Below are 22376 nucleotides of genomic sequence, written 5' to 3' on the forward strand. Positions count from 1 at the left end.
CATGAGCACGGCATAAAGGCAGCCAATCACACAGCTAGTTGGCACCCAGAACTTAGTGGTCTTCCCCCAACCCCTTGTTCCATTAATAACTCCATTAGAGATCATATTCCCCTCTCTTCCTCATGGTCAGCTGTAGCCTTGTGTCAAGGTTTTTATGCATGGGGATAGAAGAAATAGAGTGGCTTCCTGCTAAAAGAGAAAGTACCCCCTCATCTTCCTATCTCTGCTTCCTGCTGGTTGAATACCAATGGGCTGAGTGCAGCCCTGATAATCTTTTTTGACTAAAAGGCGCTGTGCCAAGAACAAGCAGCACGAAGGAACCTGAGTCTCTTGTCAGCGTAACTAATCCAACAGCTCTGGACTGCGCCACTCTCCATTTTTGCTTGCTTGTGTTTTTAGGAACATGAGAAAAACGTGTCTTGCTTAAAGTTCTATTATCACGACTTTTCCCATCACAGACAGATGATCCCAATCCTTACTGGTATGCTAGCCCTCTAGGAAATTATCTAGAAACAAGAATTGTCTTTAATTCTGGAACATTCCCTCGGAGACTGTGCTTTCTACTTATTGATGGCAAATGACCCACTCTTCAGTGCTCTCTCTGGTGTCCCTCCAGCTCCCTCCAGCCTCCAGCAGGCCCCTGCAGCCCCCACCCCATCCCTGCAGTCCCCTCCCCCTCCCTCCAGTTCTCTCCAGTCTCCTGCAGCCCCCTCCCACTCCCCCCCTCCCCCTCCCTCTAACCCCCTCCAGCCCCCTCCAGCCCCCTCCAGCCCTCCATTTTATCCTTTCCCTGTCTGTTGCTCATAGTTTACCATTTGAGCTCTTCATCGAGGAACTTTAGCCACTCTGAGGAAGAAAGAAAGCTTGGCCAAAATTAAGATGTCTGATTCTTTGTGGATTATAGGGAAACAGTATTTATTTAGCCCATGTAGTGTAAAAAGTCGTGTGCTTTGTGGTGAGGGACGCTTCTTAAAATGACGCTCCTGATGCAAGGAGCCTGCAGTCTAATGGCAAAAAAATGAGTCACACAAGTAACTCCGACCCACAGTGCAGTGTAAAAAGTGGAGTAAGTTTAGAGGACCAAGAGTGAGCCGTTTCAAGGACACAGGCTTTGAGCTGAGCTTTGCAGGAAATGGTAAGACACCGGATCACAAGAGAAGCCGTGCAGAGCACAGGTGGAGGTGGGTGGGGATCCTAGGGAGCCAATAAGTAGAGTAGAGGGTTAGTCTGGACCGACAGACTGGGGACTGATGGTTGGCACACAGTGAAGAGAGTAGTTGCTGAGGTTTTTAAGCACAGAAGCAACAGGCAGGCTTTGGGTGGGTGATGCCTTAAGGACTATGCAGAGAAGCCAGCTGCAGAGAGGCTAGGAAGGTGGCTCCTTTAATAACTCAGAGAAGAAAACCATGGCCTGAATTTTAAAAGCTACTGATAGGAAAGGAGGACACAGATGGCAGTGACTGTCAATGGTTCCTACATGAGCTGCATGTCTTGCTTTACTTAAGAAAATGAGTCGGACTGTATCACAGATACAGAAGTAGAAAATAGAACCGTAACAGATTTAAGAAAATTATACCGACTGGAACTGAGAAGCTAAACTTGTTGAACATTCTGTAATAATGAACTTGTTGTGTGTGAAATATTAATAGAACCTTAACTTTATTTTTGCCAAATGTCATTTGGGACTGCCTTGGCTATGCTATGAGAGGGAAAGGTGGCCACACACAACCTTCATAGAGACAAGCATTGCTGGGTGTGGTGATGCACGCTTACAATCCTGACACTCGGGAAACTGAAACACGATCTATAAAGTTAGAGACCAGACTGGGCTGTATAGGGAGTTCAAGTCCAGGGCGGGTTACCTGAAAGAGCCTTCCTTACTCCCCCAGTACAAGAAAGAAATACAGTTGGGGCTGGGGGCATAGCTCAGTGATAGTGTTTACTCAGTACGTGCAGTGCCCTGGGTTTATTCTCCAGCACTGGAAAAGGGGTGGGGGTGGGGGTGGTGTGTTCCAAAGAAATATGGTCATCAGCTAAGTAGTGGCAGGGTATTTCACACTGCACAGTTCTCTCTCTCTCTCCCTCTCCCTCTTCCTCCTTCTCTCTTTCTCTCCTCCCCTCGCCCCGAAAAAAACTGTTTTATTATGTATTCCAGGCTAGCCTGAACAGAAGTCACCATGTAGCTCAGGCTGGCCTTAAACATATGCTAATCCTGCCTTAGCTCCCTCAGCGCTCTGATTACAAGGATGCATCACCAAGCTGGTTTAGGTCCTTCCACAACTCACAAGTTATCTCTATATACATCTTTATGGCCCATCCTTAATCATCCCACACTCCATAAGAAATTGGAGCAGAGGAGACTCTTTAGAGAGCATGAAAATTTGTAATATTTGTTTCTTTGTTGCTCTTGGAAACCATGCCAGCACAGCCTGAGGCAATGTAGAAAGGGCTTGGCGTGAACCCTTAAATAGCTTCGAGTTAAGTAGGACCCAAAGACAGATCCAAGACAGGTAGTCCCTCATCTCAAGAAAAGGCCTAAAGATGTCTTCAGGTGGACACACTCGAGCATCTGAACAGCAGCCGAGTTTTACGTGTCTGACTATTCTAGGACTATCTCGTCTTTACCAACTAGGCAGGAGCCAGCGAGACCCAACTCTCTGGGCTACGGAGCAGAAGAAAGTCCTGTATAATCCTGAGCAGTGTGCGTTCTGTTTAGCTCATTTTATTTGGGGCACTGAACCTTAGAAACAAAATGATTTTCTTTCTCTTCAGTGGTTCCTGGAGCTTTCTCCAGAGGCACGAGTGATTAATCAAGTCCCAGGGGCCTGACGGTAGCAGTGAGAGACTCAGCAGTGAGAGACTGTGCTGATAAACTGGACTCCTGTCTTAAGCAATTGGGTGGCTGACGGGAGGGGTCTAAAAGAGGACAGAATCGGTAATGTGACCCTACCCCTGAAAATAGGATCATTCTCTTAATGATTCTTACATTTTATAGAACTCCAGAAACTAAGAACAATGTTAAACAGATTAATTATACTCCTGCCCTAAATTCAAAACCAACTGTTCTTTTAAAAGAGCCACGGTGCCCTGCAGCTGTAATCCGAACACTTGGGGAGGAAGGTGGAGGCAGAAGGACCAGAAGTTTAAGGTTCTGGCTATCTATACAGCTTGAGGTCAGCCTGGAATACATGAGACCTTGTCTCAAAAAAACAAACAAAATATCCAGTGTTCTTCATCTGCCGGGGCGGGGTGGGGTGGGGTGGGAGTTCTTTGAACTTGGTTTCAAACTATCTATAAATCTGAAATTGAATGCAAAAATGTTTCATTTTACTTTTTTTTAAAAAGATAGATTACTTTCCAAAGATCCTTGAAACCCAGTTTTGCTCCCTCAAAAAGTTAGAATTACTGTTCTTAAAGGAAAGAAGGAAGCAGCAGAGGGAGGTAAACAAGGACACTCCCTGACATTGCCTGGGGCTCACTGGGGGCTCCTGGAGGTGTACAGACTCTGGACAACGGAGGATCCAGGAGTCCTTTCACTTCACCCAGAGAAATCAAGCAAACACACGTGAAGTCCTTGCTTGGGACTTGTCTGTTAATGCTTAGCTTGAAAACAATTTCATTTCTATTTATATTAAAAGTTATAACAGGGCTGGAGAGTTAAGGGATCAGAGATTTAAGAGCACTGGCTGCTCTTCCTGAGGACCCAGGTTCAATTCCCAGCACCCACAGGGCAGCTCACAGCTGTCTGTTAACTCCAGGATCCGTCACCCTTACGTAGACATACATGCAGGCAAAACACCAATGATCATAAAAGAAAAATAAATCATTTTTAAGTTAATGACAGCAGCTGGGGATAGAGTTCAGTGGTAAACACTATTGTAGACCCAGCATATATAACGCCACAAGTATAATCCCCAGCGCTGAAAAAATACGAAGTGTGATGTTTCTTTCAAAGCCCGAGCTGTAGCACAGGTTTAGCACGGTCTCCGCAGTCATGGTTACCAACAAAAACACGACGACTGATTAGAGTTAGTGGGAACTGTTTGGGAGAAGAGTGCCAAAACCCTTTCACACACACTTCTGATCATTTCTGTGGAATCCTTCCCAAGTAACCTTCAGTGAAACATTCGTATTCTCATGACATACTTTCGTATTAAAAGGAGTTACTTGAAGAAGATAAGAAGACAAAGATGAGTCTATTCATCCGGACCGTGCTGGCTCAGCACCTTACACGCATGTAACTGTAGTACTAATTGTTACAGAATCACTTCCAAAAAAGAACACTGAAATCTGTTTTGTTCTCTTCATCACACCCCAGGGCCCCATGCACTGTTTGCAAATGTTTCACAGATAATACCTCTGTGTAATGAACCCCTCTGTATACAGGCTCTGTCTGTACAACTGTCACTGTACACAGAACACTGAGCACTCTACCCTTGCTCCAGCCACCACCCTCATCTTTTTCATGCTTTGATTATTCTTAATCCCAAAGAGGCGTGCGTGTGCTGGTCTAATGCTGCCCCGTAAATAAAAGAATTCTCTCATCATCCCTTTAAAACTGTTCTTAAATTTAACCCAGCTTCAACTAAATATGTAAACTGCAGAACCATTTCAGTTCCCAGACATTCACTAGCCTCCTGCAAAGGTAGATTAAAACATAAACACTAATCAAGGAAAATGAATTAATGGTTTACAAATGGTAACTCCTGCAGTAAAAGTTACTTATTTGAAGGTCTGCCTTAAATAAATGTCACTCTATTTTGAACTTGGATTAGTAGCCCATAGATAAAGATGGGTGGCTTTGTTCTCTTATAAAAGTATTTCCCCTTTCCGTGGTTCTCCAGGCATGTACTTACCCCATGGTGCCTGCTGTGGTTAGCTCATCCTCAGAGCGAGGCTTCTCTGGACTCTGGAGTGTCTTAAAGATCACAGGAAGAAGCTGTGGAAAGAATTGCCTTCCCTTGATAGGAGACTGTCATATGCTAACAGGCTTTTAAATGAGGGAGACGGTGCCTCTTCTAATTACATAAGCTCCAGGTCAACTAATCAAGACTGGAGCTGCGTCTGCTTTCCAAGGGTGAGAGGAAGAACATCACTTCAGGGGAGGACCTCAGCACCTTAGAGAAACAAGACCCACACCCTGAGAAGTTACTACCACAACTAGACAAAGTTACGTATTTGAAAAGCATATGTCTTGGGGCCATAAACACACTGAAGGAAACTATAAGGAGAGCTTTAGCTCTGGCAAAGCATGTGCTTTTCACTGGAGTATTTCCCAGATGTTCTGGATTGACATTGTGTGCCCTGGTTTCTGAGAGGATCCGCTCACCTCATTTGAACTTACCTGGTAGTTAGCTTCTAATAAATGGCAGTATAATAATAATACTATTTAATTTAAAGCAACATTTGCTAACACTGAGCAACACATCCAAAACTGTCTATTACTTGGAGAGTCTAAGACAGGATTTCTTTGAGCACTATAGTCTTTTGAAATTAACAACAAAACTATTACAAAAAAAATAATTTTAAAGCTTCAAAGATATTTTAACCCAAATATATATTAGCATATATAAAAATATGTCAATGACATTGAGAAACACATGAACAATATTTTAAATGAAATATGACACAAGTTACTCATTTCAACACTTTTTTTTCTTTTTGGTCAGTTTTGGAATAGAGTTTTAGCAAAAAAAAAATCAGATCTTTAATGTAATTTTAAGACTATAGATGACATATACTATTTTGGTTATTTTTTCCATTCAAATTTTATTTCACTTTTTAATTGTACATATTTATGGGGCAAGTACAATAATTCAGTAATGCAGCTTTGATACCTTTAAACATTATTTTATCTGGAAAGGTAACTCTCTAGGGGCCTGGAAATGTAGTTTAAGATTTCTGAATACAGACTATGTGATAACTACAGATTTACATGAGAAACCAAAATGTAATTCATGTACAGTACATAAGACTGTTCCTTTGAATTGAATAATTCAGCATATCTTATTAAATTTGCAAGATTATTTTGTTTAAGAAGGTCAAGCATGGAGTCGGTGAGTGGGTTTTTCAGGTCATGTCTGGTGGCTCCGTAGATTACAACAGAGAACATGGAGGCCCAGAGGGGATGGACCCCGATGGTGTCATCAAGAGCAACTGGAATGAAATTGTTGATAACTTTGATGATATGAATTTAAAGAGTGCCTTCTTCGAGGCAGCTATCCTTATGGTTTTAAGAAGTCTTCGGCTATTCAGTAGAGGGCCGTTATATCCCTTGTATTAAAGAGTCTGATGTGATTGCTCAAGCTCAGTCAGGTACTGACGAGACAGCCACATTTGCTATTTCCACCCTGCAGCAGTTGGAGACTGAGTTCAAGGAGACCCAAGCACTACTACTGGCCCCCACCAGAGGACTGGCTCAACAGATCCAAAAGGTCATTTTGGCTCTTGGAGATTATATGGGAGCACCTTGTCATGCTTGCATTGGAGGGACCAATGTTTGAGATGAAGTGCTGACGTTGCAGGCTGAAGCCCCTCATTGTTGTTGGTACTCCCGGGAGAGTGTTTGGTATGCTAAACAGAAGATCCCCTTCTCCAAAATGGATCAAAATGTTTGTTTTGGATGAAGCACATGAAATGTTGAACCGAGGGTTTAAGGATCAGATCTATGAGATTTTCCAAAAATTAAATACAAGTATTCAGGTTCTGTTGCCTTCTGCCACACGCCAACTGATGTGCTAGAAGTGACCAAGACATTCATGAGAGATCCGACTCGAATTCTGGTGAGGAAGGAAGAGTTGACCCTTGAAGGAATTGAACAATTTTATATTAATGTTGAGCGAGAAAAGTGGAAGCTGGGCACTCTTTGTGATGTGTATGAGACTTTGACTATCACACAAGCAGTCATTTTTCTCAATACAAGGTGCAAGGTGGACTGGCTCACAGAGAAAAAGCATGCCAGGGACTTCAGAGTCTCTGCTCTACATGGTGACATGGACCAGAAGGAACGAGATGTCATCTACGAGAGTTCCTGTCAGAGTCAAGCCCTGTTCTGATCACTACTGACTTGTTGGCTCATGGGATTGACATGCAACAAGTGTCCTTGGTTATAAACTATGATCTACCTACCAATCGTGAAAACTATATTCACAGGAGTGGCAGTTGATACGGAGATGGTGCTCAGAAACGGCATTGATGTAATTTAGGACATGGAATCCAAAGCGAAAGAGCATGCGCCGTTTGAATAAAGAGCAAGTTGGTATGTATATTTGATTTTCTTTTGTCATGATTACTTGATATTTTAAGTTGTCCCAGCCCAGGCATTTTGTACGTTAGCATTTCTGATAGGGTGGTTTGTATTGTCTGGTACTTTGTAGGAAGGTAGAGAGCTGCTTTGGAGGTAACGTTTTAGTAACTTGAGTATAACGTGTGAAAAGAAGCTGAGCAGAAAGCAGCAATAAGCTTGGGTTACGGTACCAAATACTTGCTTTCACATTGGACAAAAGTAAGTGTTAGACAAAGTTAACCTTGCAGTATTTGTATTTACAGATTACAGTTCCAGGAGTGTGTTGAAATGGATTGTATAACTGTTTTCTTTTTCTTTTTTTTTTTAAGATTTATTTATTATATACGAGTACACTGGAGCTGTCTTCAGACACACCAGAAGAGGGCATCAGATCCCATTACAGATGGTTGTGAGCCACCATGTGGTTGCTGGGATTTGAACTCAGGACCTCTGGAAGAGCTGAAAGTCAGTGCTCTTAACCACTGAGCCATCTCTCCAGCCCATAACTGTTTTCTTTTATTCCTGGTGTTTACACTTGTCCCAGGCTGACACCTGCTCCTGGCTGGCTCACTTTGGTATGGGCTTTAATTTCACCCCAAACACAGTGCTGTCATCTGCTTTATTGTAATGCCTAAGGCGCCTATCTCATTTTGCAGCCAGACAAGCCTTGAATTCTTTTGGCGCTATCTGCAAAGGAAGATGTTTTCCACCTGGATATTGGTTTTATCAGCTAGTGCTCCTCTTGGCAGCACGAACAGCCAATGGCTAACAAGTGGATCGTCGTAGTCAGAAGTTTTAAACAGTACTAAGGCTACTTGCTGACTGCTGGCTTCTTTCTCTTACACAGAATTGGCAGAGGGGTTAATTTGTGAGGAAAGGTGTGGCTATTAACTTTGTTACTGAAGAAGACAAGTGGGATGAGATAATTTGGAATGCAGTGCTCGCTGTTGGTGAATAGGCGATCACAGCGTGCACTGTGCTTCTTGGAGAATATCCCGATCTTGTCTCAATGCTCATATGGATCACAAATGCAGATTCTGATAGCCAAGCGACTTTATCCTGAGCTCTGAGGAAAGGCATTGGCTTTACCCTCTTTACAGTTAGACTGTTGGGGGTGGGTACAAAAGATGGGGTCTGTAAAATCTTTTTTTTCTTAGAAATTCATTTACTACTTATGTAGAAATGGTTTTGTTAGATGTTCTCTATCATTTAATAATATACTTGTGGACTAAAAGATAGAAGTGCTGTATAAAATCAGCCAATTATGTTAAACTAGCATATCTGCCTTTATTGTGTTTGTCATTAGCCTGACTAGAAAGGCCTTTCAAAACGATTATTTAGAGAAAATTTGAATGCATCTTGTTGATGTTGTATTTATTCAATAAAGCATTTAATTGGTGCTGAGTGTGAACTGGACCCTGTTGCTAAGCCTCAGCAAGCAATCATCCCAGGTAGGGTTAACCGCCCCCCCCCCCCAGTAAAATTGCCATATTGCACATCTTAATGAAGTTTGAATGTTAAATAAAATTGTATATTCACTTTAAAAAGAAAAGAATGTCAAGCGTGTCTATGTGTTTTGCTCAAATCCACCCCCACAGTCCCCTCCCCACCATGTGCTTTTCCCTCCTGACTTCATGTGCTTTTATAAACCCCATGGATGTGCGCGCACAAGTGTAGGACCCTCTACAGGAGGACAGGCAGCTTCTCAGGCGCTGCCTCCCTGAAGAAAAGCGGCTGCTCCTCCCCAGCAGCCATCAGTGGTTAACAGCATCTCACCTGGGGTAGCCTCATGCGCCCCTCCTCAATCCAGGCGAGGATTTTTGGCTGACTTTCTTTTCTTCTTTCTTCCCTTCTTTCTTCTCTTTCTTTCCCACTCTGTTGCTTGCTCTGTGATGCAGAGGTTCTAGTTTGGTCTATGCTTCTTGTCTGTTCTCACACTGCTTGCCTGTGAATTTTGGTGCCATACCAAACCAAGGCCATATATCACATGAGATACATCCCTGAGATACTAAGATATTTCAATGTACAAAAACCAGCCAGTTTAATATAACATATGGGGGCTGGGGATTTAGCTCAGTGGTAGAGCGCTTACCTAGGAAGCGCAAGGCCCTGGGTTCGGTCCTCAGCTCCGAAAAAAAGAACCAAAAAAAAAAAAAATATATATATAACATATGAACAGAATAAAGGACTTAAAAACACATACTCAGGGCTGAAGAGACGGCTCAGCCCTCAAGAATAATTTCTGATCTTGCAGAAGACCCAATTTTGGTTCCTAGCACTCACACTGGGCAGCTCACAACTGTCTGTAACTCTGGCTCCATTCTCCAGAGGAATCTAATGTCTTCTTCTGGCCTCCATGATATCTTCCCAGCCCCCCCTCACAAAATTAAACATATATATTCTAAAATCACATAATTGGCCTCCTGTGGTGTCACAGGCCTTTAATCCCAGCACTCTAGAGGTCAAGGCAGATGGATCTTTGTGAGTTTTAAGTCTACAGAGCAGCAGGGGCTACACAGAGAAACCCTATCTTGAGAAAATGAACGACAAAAAAACTTTAATCTGAAAAATATATAGGGAACACTTAATAATTTGAGAATTAAAATATAAAAAAACAATGCCCACCTGTAATTCCAGAACTCAGGAGACAGAGACAAAAGGATTGTGAGTTTGAAGACAGCCTGGGCTGTGTAAGTTCCAGGCCAGTCTAAGCCACAGAGTAAGTGCCTGTCTCAGAAAGACAAAAACAGAAGGAAAGGAGGAGAAACAGATGTAAGGAAAAACCCAAGGCACTGCCCACTAGCTGACCACAGACCCAGACCCAGACCCAGACCCAGAACCAGACCCAGACCCAGACCCAGACCCAGACCCAGACCCAGACCCAGACCCAGATCCAGACCCAGACCCAGATCCAGACCCAGACCCACACACACACCACACACACACACACACCACACAGACACACACACCATGAGCACACACACACACCACACACACACACACACCACACAGACACACACACCATGAGCACACACACACACCACACACACACACACACCATGAGCATACACATACACCACACACACCACACAGAGACACACAGACACACAGACACAGCATGAGCATACACACACACCACACACACACACACAGACACAAACACACACACACACACATACCATGAGCATACACACACACCACACACCACACAGAGACACACAGACACACACACACACACACACGCATGCACACATGCACGCACGCACCACACACCACACACACTACACACACACACCACACACAGAGGCACACACACACACACCATGAGCACACACAGACACACCACACACACAGACACAGACACACACACCACACACAGACACACACACCACACAGAGACACACACACAGAGAGACACACATACACACCACACAGACACACACACATACACACCAGACACACACAGACACTGACACACACATACACACCAGACACACACACATACACCATGAGCACACACACACTGAGACACACACACACACACCACACACACACAGACACACACACACCACACAGAGACACACAGACACACACACACAGAGACACACATACACACCACACAGACACACACACACACACCACACACAGAGACAAACAGACACACACACATACACACCACACAGACACACACACATACACACCAGACACACACACACTGACACACACATACACACCAGACACACACACATCCACCATGAGCACACACACACTGACACACACACACCACACAGAGACACACAGACACACACACATACACACTAGACAGACAGACAGACACACACACACACATACACCATGAGCGCACACACACACAGACACACAGAGACACACAGACACACACCTACACACTGGACAGACAGACACACACACACACACACACCACACAGAGACACACAGACACACACACCACACAGAGACACACAGACACACACACATACACACTAGACAGACAGACAGACACACACACACACACACACACACACACACCATGAGCACACATATATGTGCACACACATTTAAGCAAATAGATGTAAAAGAGAAAACAATTGGACCAGGCGTGGTGGCATATGCCTTTAGGCAGTGGATCTCCGTGATTTTGAGGCCAGCCTGGTCTACATGATCAATGTAGACGAAAGATGGTTCAGAGATTAAAAGCACAGGTTGTTCTTACAGAGGATTCAAGTTCAAATCACACCACCATTTGTACCTCCATCCAGTAGACCCAATGCCAATCTCTGACCTCCACAGGAACTGCATGACATCATAGTGCACAGAGGTACATACAGGCAAAATATCCATACACATAAAATAATAACAATTTTTAAAAAGTAAGTTCCAGGGGTACATGTGATCCCTGGTCTCAAAAAGAAAAGAAAAATAGATAAGGAAGTCAGAGGAAGGGAGGAGAGGGAGGAAACGAGAAAAGCTAGGACTCAATTAACATCTGGACTAAGAAGCTGAGAAGATGCTTTTCCAAAAAGATACGAAAAGCCCTGTGAGCGTGCAAAGGCTCTGTTCACAAACCTCTGAGGTATGAAAAGCCCTGTGAGTGTGCAAAGGCTCTGTTCACAAACCTCTGAGGTACGAAAAGCCCTGTGAGCGTGCAAAAGGCTCTGTTCACAAACCTCTGAGGTACGAAAAGCCCTGTGAGCATGCAAAGGCTCTGTTCACAAACCTCTGAGGTACGAAAAGCCCTGTGAGCGTGCAAAGGCTCTGTTCACAAACCTCTGAGGTACGAAAAGCCCTGTGAGCGTGCAAAGGCTCTGTTCACAAACCTCTGAGGTACGAAAAGCCCTGTGAGCGTGCAAAGGCTCTGTTCACAAACCTCTGAGGTACGAAAAGCCCTGTGAGCATGCAAAGGCTCTGTTCACAAACCTCTGAGGTACAAACCAAAGCCACAACATTCTACCCCCTTGTACATGTCGGGGTGGCTAACAGCAAAACCACAAAACTATTCCATATGCTAACAAAACTAAAGCCAAACCAGCTGCACAGGACTGCTGCCAAGCTGGCATGCAGGAGGGAGAGAGGGAGGACACTCACGAGTTGAGGACAGCCTGGGCTATACAGTCTCGTGTCAAGCCGTCTTGGATGGACCCACTACCTACCACCATCGTCAACAGTAAGAAGAAAGACAACGTCACTAAGGATGTGGGAAAGGTTGAATCCCCACAGAGTGTGAGTAGGAACACACTATGGAAAACCAGCTTGGAGGGTCCTCTGAGACAAAAGCAGACCTACTGTGTGACCCATCAATCCTCCTGGGTACTTATGCACACGAGTTGAAATCAGCATCTCCAACAGAAGATTTCAGTGAACATGTCTTTTTTTTTTTTTTTTCCGGAGCTGAGGACCGAAATCAGGGCCTTGCGCTCTCGCTAGGCAAGCGCTCTACCGCTGAGCTAAATCCCCAGCCCCTTGAGTGAACATTTCTATGCTCACTGCGGCATGTTGACAATAGCCAAGCTTAGATCACCCAGTAAGAGAGACAGAAACTGACTATTCATATAATGGAATACCGCTCAGCTTTTTTTGAAGGGAATTCTGAAATATAACAGCTGACCACTCAGGATATTATAAGGGCCAGTCAGATGCTGTGTCATTTCTATAAGGCATGTAAAATATTCAAGTTCCTAGAACCAAAGCGTAGACAGTGGTTGAAGCAGGAAATGGCAGTGGCTGATCTCTGTGGTAAAGGGTCAGTCGAGCAGAAGCTCTGAGGACATGCTGCACAGCATGGCAGCTGTAGTCATCAGCAATGCACTGCACTTACATTCTCCTTTAAAGACAGCTTTCATGTTAAGCTTTACCACAATTGTAAATCAACTCAGTGGGGACCAACTGATTGCACAATTTAAAGGATAACTCATGAAAAATGTTTTTCTTCCAAAATAACCCTGAAAGCCCAAGCTGGCAGGAGGAGTAACAAAAGTCAGGCATGGAGTTAGACACTGACTTGGCCACTGTTTGGATAGTACTGCTCCATTTTTAAAACATGCATACACTCTGAATTGAGTCACACAATTTATTTAGTCATTTGCTAATGAAAACACAATTCAAGAGTTGGAGAGATGGCTCAGTGGGCAAAGGACTTGCCTTGCAAGCATGAAGGCCCCGATTCCCTCTCCAGGCTTGCTGGCATGAGCCTGTAACAGCAGTGCTCAGCTGGGGGATGACAGAAATGGGGGAACCTCCTGGGGACTCACTGGCCAGCCAAATGAGCAGAAACAGCAAGCTCCAGGTTCACTGAGAAACAAAACGAGGTAGAAAGATTAGATCTAGTGGCCAGCCATGGTTATAGAGTGAACCCATGTCTCTATGAAAAATAGGTGAAAACTGATTGAAAAGGACTTTTTTCTTCTTCTTCTAGATGTATAGCCATGGCTGTCCTGGAACTCAGGAGATCTGCCTGCCTCTCCTGAGTGCTGGGATTGAAAGCATGTACTACCACCACCTGGCCTGAAAAAAGATATTTTAACATTAACTTCTGCCTTCCAAATGCACCTGCATGAACAAGTGCACACACACACAGGCATACAAGCATACAAGCACATATGCACATACATGCACAGAAGCACACATGAGCACACACAAATACATATACATGTTCCAAAAGGTGTAAGTGCATGACAGCTTTATTAGTGGACTTACAGAGGAGGCAGCTTACTTTAGCTGAAGGTTCGGTCGCTCTGCCCGAGGGGAGTTGCATGGCCACATCTGAGCATTAACGCAGCTCGTCTACATGTAGAGCTTCAGCTTCAGGCCGGGAGCAGCTGTGAAGTGGAAGTTACCGCTCCACTGCAGTCCCTGGATATCAGTGTATTCTCCCTCACCTTCTACCCTGCAAAAGTGAGACGTAGGCTGGCTCATTCACAGTCCAGACACAAACTATGTGAACTGCTATACTGTACCCTCTGTCTAATGTACTGTCTAAGGTAACTTCCCACTTCTAATTCCTATTAAACAGCAGTGTCCTGCTTCCACACATGAGGAAAACACTATTTCAAACAAACACTGTCTCTAGGCAATATGGGTGCTCATGATTTCAGGGTCAAATAAGCCGGAGGTGCTGTGCTTGGGTGGTGAAAACACTCTCCTATGAACAGGCTTCATTCCAGAGGTTAGCTTTTCCTCCCTTCATTGACGTAAGTGGGAATAGTTCATGTGTCCTTGTTACAGCAATGGAGTCCTAGAAATGTGTCACACTGACTTCATAACAATTAGCTTTTCATTTCTAGGTATGTGAAAGGAATATTTATAAATAAATCTTATTTTCTTTTTGAGACAGAGTCTCCTGTAGTCAAGGTTGGTCTCAAACTCTCCATGTGGCCCGCCCTTAACTCTCAGAACTCTCAGGTGCTAGGATTATAAGCTTGAGCTGCCCCCTATGCCTGATTTTACGTGATGTAGGATTTGAACCGAAGGCTTCGTGAATACTAGACAAGCACTCTATCAACTAAGCTGCATCCCCAGCCTCGTATGAACTTTGGGTGACCTGGTATGAAATGAGATTCAGCTGATAACTATGCTTATGCTTTGGCCCTCTTTTATTTTTTCTGAAATCATATGCTCAGAGAGGACACTAGTAGGTCCACATCTAGTGTTAACATTATCTAATCTCAATATTTAAAACTATCATAACAAAATATTCATACACATCAGGTCAGGATGAAGTGAATCATTGTGAAATTAACCATGGGAGTTATCTTAGGGGAAAATTATTCTTGGACTAAATATTTTTAAGAATCACACATTTCTCACTCACCCTACACTAACAGAGACCACAGAGGCTGAGGTAGAAATTTAATGATTAGCAAGGCCTGGTGGTGTATGCCTTTAATCCTAGCACTGGGGAGGCAGGGGCAGGTGGATTTCTGAGTTCAAGGCCAGCCCAATCTACAGGGTGAGTTCTGGGACAGCCAGGGCTGCACAGAGAACGTCTGTGTTGGGAGGTGGCCGTGTAATAACCTTTACCAAGAACAATACTGCACTTTGCAAGGCTACAGTGGTTACAGCCTCCCCTCTTACATTCCTCAGCCATTCGTGGAGCTCAAATATATCACAAAGGCTATTTAGCACTAATTAAATACATTACTTAACAAGCATGACTGGGGGTTGGGGATTTAGCTCAGTGGTAGAGCGCTTGCCTAGGAAGCGCAAGGCCCTGGGTTCGGTCCCCAGCTCCGGAAAAAGAACCAAAAAAAAAAAAAAAAACAAACAAACAAACAAAACAAAAACAAAAAAACAAGCATGACTGAAGAGAATCTTCTAGAATTTAATTATTCTTGAAATGCAAAGTTACCTATTTTCATTGAAGTTTCCAGTGTACTTTGCCCCAGTTGGGAATGTGTAAGTCCCCAGTCCATGAAACATGTTGTCCTTAAACTGTCCTTCATACACAGCTCCCGAAAAATGTTCAAGTCTTCCAAAGCCATTCATCTGATTGTAAAAAGGAAATGCTCAGAAAGCAGCCTTCTCTACACATACAATCTCCTCAGCAACATCTTCATTCACTTTGTATCACTTCTTGTTTCCACAGAGCAGACATTTCTACCGTTATCCTGCCCCATCCCCAACCCAGCTGACTAGAAGGCTCAGTGAGTAAGAGTGCTTGCTCTCAGGCCTGACATCCTAAGGTTGATCCCAGGGAATAGAGAGAACCTTCTCGCTTTATGCTAAATAGATATGATGCTTTCTTAAATGTGAATTTGTATTCAAGTAGACCAGGTACACATTCCCACTTTATAAGAAACCTGAGTCTGACTTATCTCATCTACAAAAAAGGAGGTTTAATGGTGCCTTTCTCATGAGATTGTCAAGAAGATTAAACAGGGAAAAAATTAATGTGTTTGGCTTTACTCAATGAATGGAAGCTGAGAACGATATTAGCTCTATTCGTGAGATTAATATTATGTGTAGAATAATGGACACTAAGTAAAAACATTTATCTTCATTATAGACTCTAGTTTGAACACAGGTCTTGCACATAGCCCAGGAATCTGGGCTCCTCATGCCTTAGCCTCCTACATAGTGAGATTACAGCTTTAATAAATGTCCTTCTGAGTGGAATGAAGTGCTTGGAATCACTTAGTCCATAGGGTTATTTACCCACTACGAGAACTATGGATGATAAGGATACCTTGTCATCTTTCCAGCTTCCTGTGTAGACAATCCCGTTAGGCGTGGTGTGGGTGCCTGTCCCATTTCTCTCACAGATCCCAGAGGCAGTTCTTGTGCAGTCACCGTCTGGTGAGGAAGGAAGCCCAGAACTCTGAAATGAGGACTGTGGGCTAGGGGGATGTAACAGTTATGTTGAAGCCAATTCATAACCGCCCTGCACCCCAAATGTGGGTTTTGGTTGGTCTTTTGTTTTCTAGCTTCCTAGGACTAAAACTAAGAGTCAGATGGCAGACTCCGCAGGTTTTTAAGGTAGAATCTATTTTGACTTAAATGACTATTCATCCGATAGGATGTCTGTTATTTAAGTGGGATAATATACCAATACAAGTGTAAAAACAAGCTAAATTTCCTATATGAAAAGGTAATTAAAATGCATGCTTACCGTATGTGTCTCCATTGGGAAATATAAATTTTATCTTGAACACTTCTAAAGATGCTTTAAGAGATTGGAGAAAATAAAGGTAAGTTTAAATAGGTTAATATCACAAGACCTACAGTAAATGTGCTTTCAGCACTAGTCAGACAAATTCTCTTCACAAGCACTTCCTCACTGGCATTTATACTGCTATCTTGCCTAGATGGTCTATTTTCATTTATTTGATAAGATTTTATTTGTATAAATGTATTATTATTAGCTGGGCGGTGGCCCATGTTTTAGCGATGCTTATCAGATTACCAAATCTGTTTACAGCGCCCAGCGACCATGCTGCACTCTCCTGGAAGTGTGCGTGTCTGCTTTGGTTGGAAACAGAATACAGCGGTGTGTTTGCTGACATTGGGCTAAGTCAGCTCTGTCACTTTCTCTGGCCTTAGAAAAATGGCTTACACCTCAAGTGTTTCCTTCTTCCCATTGACTAAAAGGGTGAAGCCATGTAAGCCATGCAGGCTAACGTGTAACTCTGTAGATGCTACCTAGCTCAGATATGGCCTCTCTGCGGTCTTTCTGATTTCTTCTCATCCCTACACTCCTCTAGTCCCAGACTCAGGGTCCTATTAAAACAATGCTATGTGTTTGTCTCGTGTCACAGTCACCATAGAGCAGTTAGATCTCCTCTCACCACCTCACTCAGGATTGACTACTGACAGAAAAATGCTTATCTAGGGGATGAATGGCTCTTGAGACACAACCATTAGATGCCGGCTAAGAAAGACACGACTAAACACAATCGATCATACAGGAAATGGAGCAGTTCTCAACCACTCTTCAAATTTCCACATTCGATGGGTACAGTCTTGTGCAGTTTTATCTTGGGGAAATTTTTCCCATTTTTTTTATTTATTTATTTATTTATTTATTTATTTATTTATTTATTTATTTATTTTGTTTTTAGTAATGTTTTGTGGCTGATATTCGAGAGAGAGTAATACTTTGAACACTACTGAAAGGAAATCTAAGAAAGTGCACGTCTTTTAAAGAGCTGTGTCACAAATAACCCTATTAAAAAATGGGGCTCAGAGCTAAACAAAGAATTCACAGCTGAGGAATGCCGAATGGCTGAGAAACACCTAAAGAAATGTTCAACATCTTTAGTCATAAGGGAAATGCAAATCAAACAACCCTGAGATTTCACCTCACACCAGTGAGAATGGCTAAGATAAAAAACTCAGGTGACAGCAGATGCTGGCGAGGATGTGGAGAAAGAGGAACACTCCTCCATTGTTGGTGGGATTGCAGACCGGTACAACCATTCTGGAAATCAGTCTGGAGGTTCCTCAGAAAATTGGACATTGAACTGCCTGAGGATCCAGCTATACCTCTCTTGGGCATATACCCAAAAGATGCCCCAACATATAAAAGAGACACGTGCTCCACTATGTTCATCGCAGCCTTATTTATAATAGCCAGAAGCTGGAAAGAACCCAGATGCCCTTCAACAGAGGAATGGATACAGAAAATGTGGTACATCTACACAATGGAATATTACTCAGCTATCAAAAACAACGAGTTTATGAAATTCGTAGGCAAATGGTTGGGACTGGAAAATATCATCCTGAGTGAGGTAACCCAATCATAGAAAAACACACATGGTATGCTTTCATTGATAAGTGGACATTAGCCCAAATGCTTGAATTACCCTAGATGCCTAGAACAAATGAAACTCAAGATGGATGATCAAAATGTGAATGCTTCACTCCTTCTTTAAAAGGGGAACAAGAATACCCTTGGCAGGGAATAGAGAGGCAAAGATTAAAACAGACACAGAAGGAACACCCATTCAGAGCCTGCCCCACACGTGGCCCATACATATACAGCCATCCAATTAGTCAAAATGGATGAAGCAAAGAAGTGCAGGCTGACAGGAGCCGGATGTAGATCGCTCCTGAGAGACACAGCCAGAATACAGCAAATACAGAGGCAAATGCCAGCAGCACTGAACTGAGAATAGGACCCCCGTTGAAGGAATCAGAGAAAGAACTGGAAGAGCTTGAAGGGGCTCGAGACCCCATATGTACAACAATGCCAAGCAACCAGAGCTTCCAGGGACTAAGCCACTACCTAAAGACTATACATGGACTGACCCTGGACTCTGACCTCATAGGTAGCAATGAATATCCTAGTAAGAGCACCAGTGGAAGGGGAAGCCCTGGGTCCTGCTAAGACTGAACCCCCAGTGAACTAGATTGTTGGGGGGAGGGCGGCAATGGGGGGGAGGATGGGGAGGGGAACACCCATAAGGAAGGGGAGGGGGGAGGGGGATGTTTGCCCGGAAACCGGGAAAGGGAATAACACTCGAAATGTATATAAGAAATACTCAATAAAATAAAAAAAAAAAAAAAAAAAAAAAAGAGCTGTGTCACACCAGTGTTTGGGCCCTCTGCTGAAAAAGGAGAGAGAAGTCTCAAATGCCTTTTGTGCCCTCTAGTGTTACAAATATGGGGCAGCACTGGATCATGTGAATGTAACATATCTTCCACCTGCTGCATGATATGCTTTGGTAGCTTTATCAAAGATGGTTTCAATATTACTCAGGATGTTTTCTTTCTAGATGATTTGAAAGCTAAATAATATACACATACATACATACACACATATATGTATATGTATATACTTATATACGTATATATATATTGTGCTGGTACCCTAATGGTCACAGACCTGTCCTGTTTTCTGGTTGTTTGGTGGTGTTTGCCTGTTTGTTTGTTTGTTTGTTTTTAAGGTGAGGCTGTACATCTACGATTTTGTTCCTATGACTACAGGACCTGGAAAAGCTGTTGTTATTGATGCATAGCACACTGCTATTATTTGTCTTAATACATATTTATAAATATATTTATATAGATATTTTCACCTTTAATTTTAATTTTTTTAAACTGTATTTGTGCTTTCAAGTTTGGGATGGGGAAGCACCCGGGTTCACCGTGTTGAGCTGTCGTTGTACAGAAATCAGCAGCCATATTGGTCTAGAAACATTAAGCCTACTTTCTTTTCCATTTGCACAGGGGTTACTTCACTGAGGTAAAGCCTTATCCGTGTGAGTTCGATTACTAATAAAATGTTCTCTAAATAAAGGGGTGACGTTTTCCCATTCAAATCTCTGGATTATGTGAGTTAGAAAGAATCTCTGCGATTGTTCTGGCACCATAAAGGAAACAAATCCAGAGATAACAGCGAACCAACGACAGACTCGGAGGCCCAGACCATATCTCCGGATTCCCCGACACCGGGCTATCGCTGCCCTCCACCCCATTGCGAACGCTGCAGCTGGCTCCCGGTCCATCGGCTCCAGGTGAAGGCGCCCTTCCCTAGAGGCCTGGGAGGAAGCGCACTCACTTGATGGAGACGTGTAGGACAGGCTTTCGCGACTCAGCGATTCCCCTAGGCTCGCCAGCTCGGCAGGCTGGAGGGAGCTGGGCGCTAGGACAGAGCGGGCCTCGGTTGCTGGGGCGACCGGGCGACCTCTCACCCGGAAGCAAACATGCAAGGGGCCAATCGGAAGACGCCTGGGCGGGGCAGCTGCTGCGGGTGAGGTCCAAGAAGGAGGCCGAACCCAGCCCGGACCCCGACCCTGGGTGCCGCCTCCTGAGCTCTGAGGCCAGCGACGCTACGAGCCAGGTACGGCCTAACGTGGCGTGTGCGGGGCCGCGCGGGTTCAAGGTTGCCAGGCCTGCCTGCCGCCTCCCTTCTCCAGAGCTCACATCCGAGGACCGTCCTGCCCCGATGGTCCTGTCTGTCAGCTCCGGGCCAGTGAACCGGGACCAACAGGATCCTGGGGACCCCGGGATCTGCAGTCGAGGTCGTCCACGCCCGAGGCTCCGAGCAGGGTTGGATAGGAAGGGCCCCCAGCCCCGTTTCCTGTCTGTGGCCCTGTGTCGACCCGAGGGGCTATTTGGGGAGAGGGTTGGAGAAGATGAATGTTGAAGAAAGGAACTTTGCATGACTAGATATCTGAATGGAGCCGCGTGATGTATAGTAGTCAGAGGTTTGCCTGGGAGGCAAGCGGAGTGGGTTCATTTTCATCACCTCAGCTTGATGATGCTGGACGTGGGAGCCAAACTTGGATGTGAAACAAAGGATCCTTTTAGAGCCAAACTTAGATCCAGTGTCTACGGTGAAGAAGATGAAATCTTCGCAGGCTAGATAGATAGTGGAATTCTCCCCTGTGGATTATACAGTCTAATTTGTATTCTACAGTAAACGTCTGGGGAATGTGGTATCTGGGGAACTTGGTATCGCATGCCGCTGTAATCGGCATACAATAATCTTGTTTCAAATTTTTGTGTGAAAATCACAGCTCAAGTTGAAAATGTAACCTTTTCTGTGTTGGTGTGAGGCAACCTGTTTTAAAATCAGTACAGAATCTTCTTGCCTTTCTTTCAACCATGAATTGACCTCGGCTGGGTGGTTTGGGTGGTGAGATGTTTGATGTATGTTTTCCTTTCTTCCTACATTCAAACAAACAAACAAAAACACGATATGCAGCAGGGCGTGGTAGTGCATGCCTTTGAAGGCAGAGACAGATGACTCTCTATAAATTCGAGTCCAGCCTGGTCTACAAAGGAGTTCCAGGACAGCCAGGGCTACACAGAGAAACCCTGTCTGGAAAGACAGAGGGGGAGGGGGAAAAGGAGAGGGAAGGAGATGTGTGTGTGTGTGTGTGTGTGTGTGTGTGTGTGTGTGTGTGTGTGTAATTATTGATGCACAGCATTAGAGAACTTAATTTGTGCTATTTCTTCAGTCACATGTTAATCATTTAATGTCATTATGGTTTTGTGAGTGTGTGTATATCCTGCTGTCTTTAGAGAACTTGTAGTTTGGACTTCTGTTCTTATCTAATGAGGATCTGGGGTTAGAGAGAAGTTGAAATAATCAGATGTTGTTGTTGTTGTTGTTGTTGTTGTTGTTGTTTGGTTGGTTGGTTGGTTTTGGTTTTGTTTTCTAAGACAGAGTTTTCTCTGTGTAACCCTGACTGGCTTGGAACTCACTCTGTAGACCAGATTGGCTTCCAACTCACAGATCTGTCTGCCTCTGGAGTGTTGGGACTAAAGGGCTATGTCACCATTGCCTGACAAGTTTTAAATCTTAAATTGAAAGAGAACATTATTTGTGTTTTATTTGATTTCTATATGGTGTTTGGCCATTGGGGGGGTGGGGGGTTTCTACTCACCAAGGAGAAAAAGTATCTGTCTTAGTCAGGGTTTTCTTTTTTTAAAAGATTTATTTTTTGTATGTGAGTGCACTCTCACTGTCTTCAGACACACCAGAAGAAGGCATTGGATCCCATTACAGATGGTTGTGAACTATCATGTGGTTACTGGGAATTGAACTCAGGACCCCTGGAAGAGCGGTCAGTGCTCTTAACCACTGAGCCATCTCTTCAGCCCTCAGTCAGGGTCTCTATTCCTGCACAAA

At 44.0% G+C, this 22376-nt stretch overlaps 3 protein-coding genes and 1 pseudogene across 24 annotated transcripts in view; 2 read left to right on the forward strand and 2 right to left on the reverse strand.

The window, feature by feature from the left end:
• The window catches only part of Arhgef33 (Rho guanine nucleotide exchange factor 33), a 166238-nt gene extending 153359 nt beyond the window's left edge, over window positions 1-12879 (reverse strand). For 5 of the 17 annotated variants that reach the window (XR_010052186.1, XM_008764441.4, XM_063262577.1 and 2 more), the window contains exon 1: window positions 4857-5500. The gene's annotated coding sequence lies outside the window, so the exon portion shown is untranslated. Of the gene's footprint in view, window positions 1-4856; window positions 5504-9061; window positions 9231-9377 lie in introns of those variants that run through there. The other 12 variants (XR_010052185.1, XM_039113072.2, XM_008764443.4 and 9 more) reach the window with 6 other exon arrangements.
• Eif4a2-ps2 (eukaryotic translation initiation factor 4A2, pseudogene 2) lies at window positions 6075-7221 on the forward strand (annotated as a pseudogene).
• A 1067-nt stretch (window positions 12880-13946) lies between the features above and the next one.
• On the reverse strand, window positions 13947-20431 carry Morn2 (MORN repeat containing 2). Of its 3 annotated transcripts, none has more exons than NM_001145449.1 (5): window positions 20298-20394; window positions 16908-16961; window positions 16485-16591; window positions 15648-15784; window positions 13947-14186 (listed from the first exon to the last, which is right to left on the reverse strand). In NM_001145449.1, exons 4-5 carry the CDS (start codon window positions 15782-15784, stop codon window positions 14084-14086), a joined length of 240 nt encoding a protein of 79 aa, NP_001138921.1. In that variant the 5' UTR covers window positions 16485-16591; window positions 16908-16961; window positions 20298-20394; the 3' UTR covers window positions 13947-14083. The 3 variants fall into 3 exon arrangements, with proteins under 3 accessions (NP_001138921.1, NP_001119558.1, XP_006239713.3); NM_001126086.2 differs by having other exon boundaries at window positions 16485-16616; XM_006239651.5 differs by having other exon boundaries at window positions 13963-14186; window positions 16485-16635; window positions 20298-20431.
• Window positions 17800-22376, forward strand: part of Dhx57 (DExH-box helicase 57) — a 53668-nt gene continuing 49091 nt past the window's right edge. For 2 of the 4 annotated variants that reach the window (XM_039112609.1, XM_039112610.1), the window contains exon 1: window positions 20455-20579. Coding sequence is in view for 1 of the 4 variants with exons in the window: in XM_039112615.2 (XP_038968543.2) it covers window positions 20301-20579 (279 nt within the window). In the remaining 3 variants the exon portion in view is untranslated. Of the gene's footprint in view, window positions 20580-22376 lie in introns of all 4 variants that reach the window. The other 2 variants (XM_039112615.2, XM_039112613.1) reach the window with 2 other exon arrangements.

The sequence above is a fragment of the Rattus norvegicus genome, chromosome 6, assembly GCF_036323735.1.
Source record: "Rattus norvegicus strain BN/NHsdMcwi chromosome 6, GRCr8, whole genome shotgun sequence".
NCBI classification, from domain to species: Eukaryota; Metazoa; Chordata; class Mammalia; order Rodentia; family Muridae; genus Rattus; species Rattus norvegicus.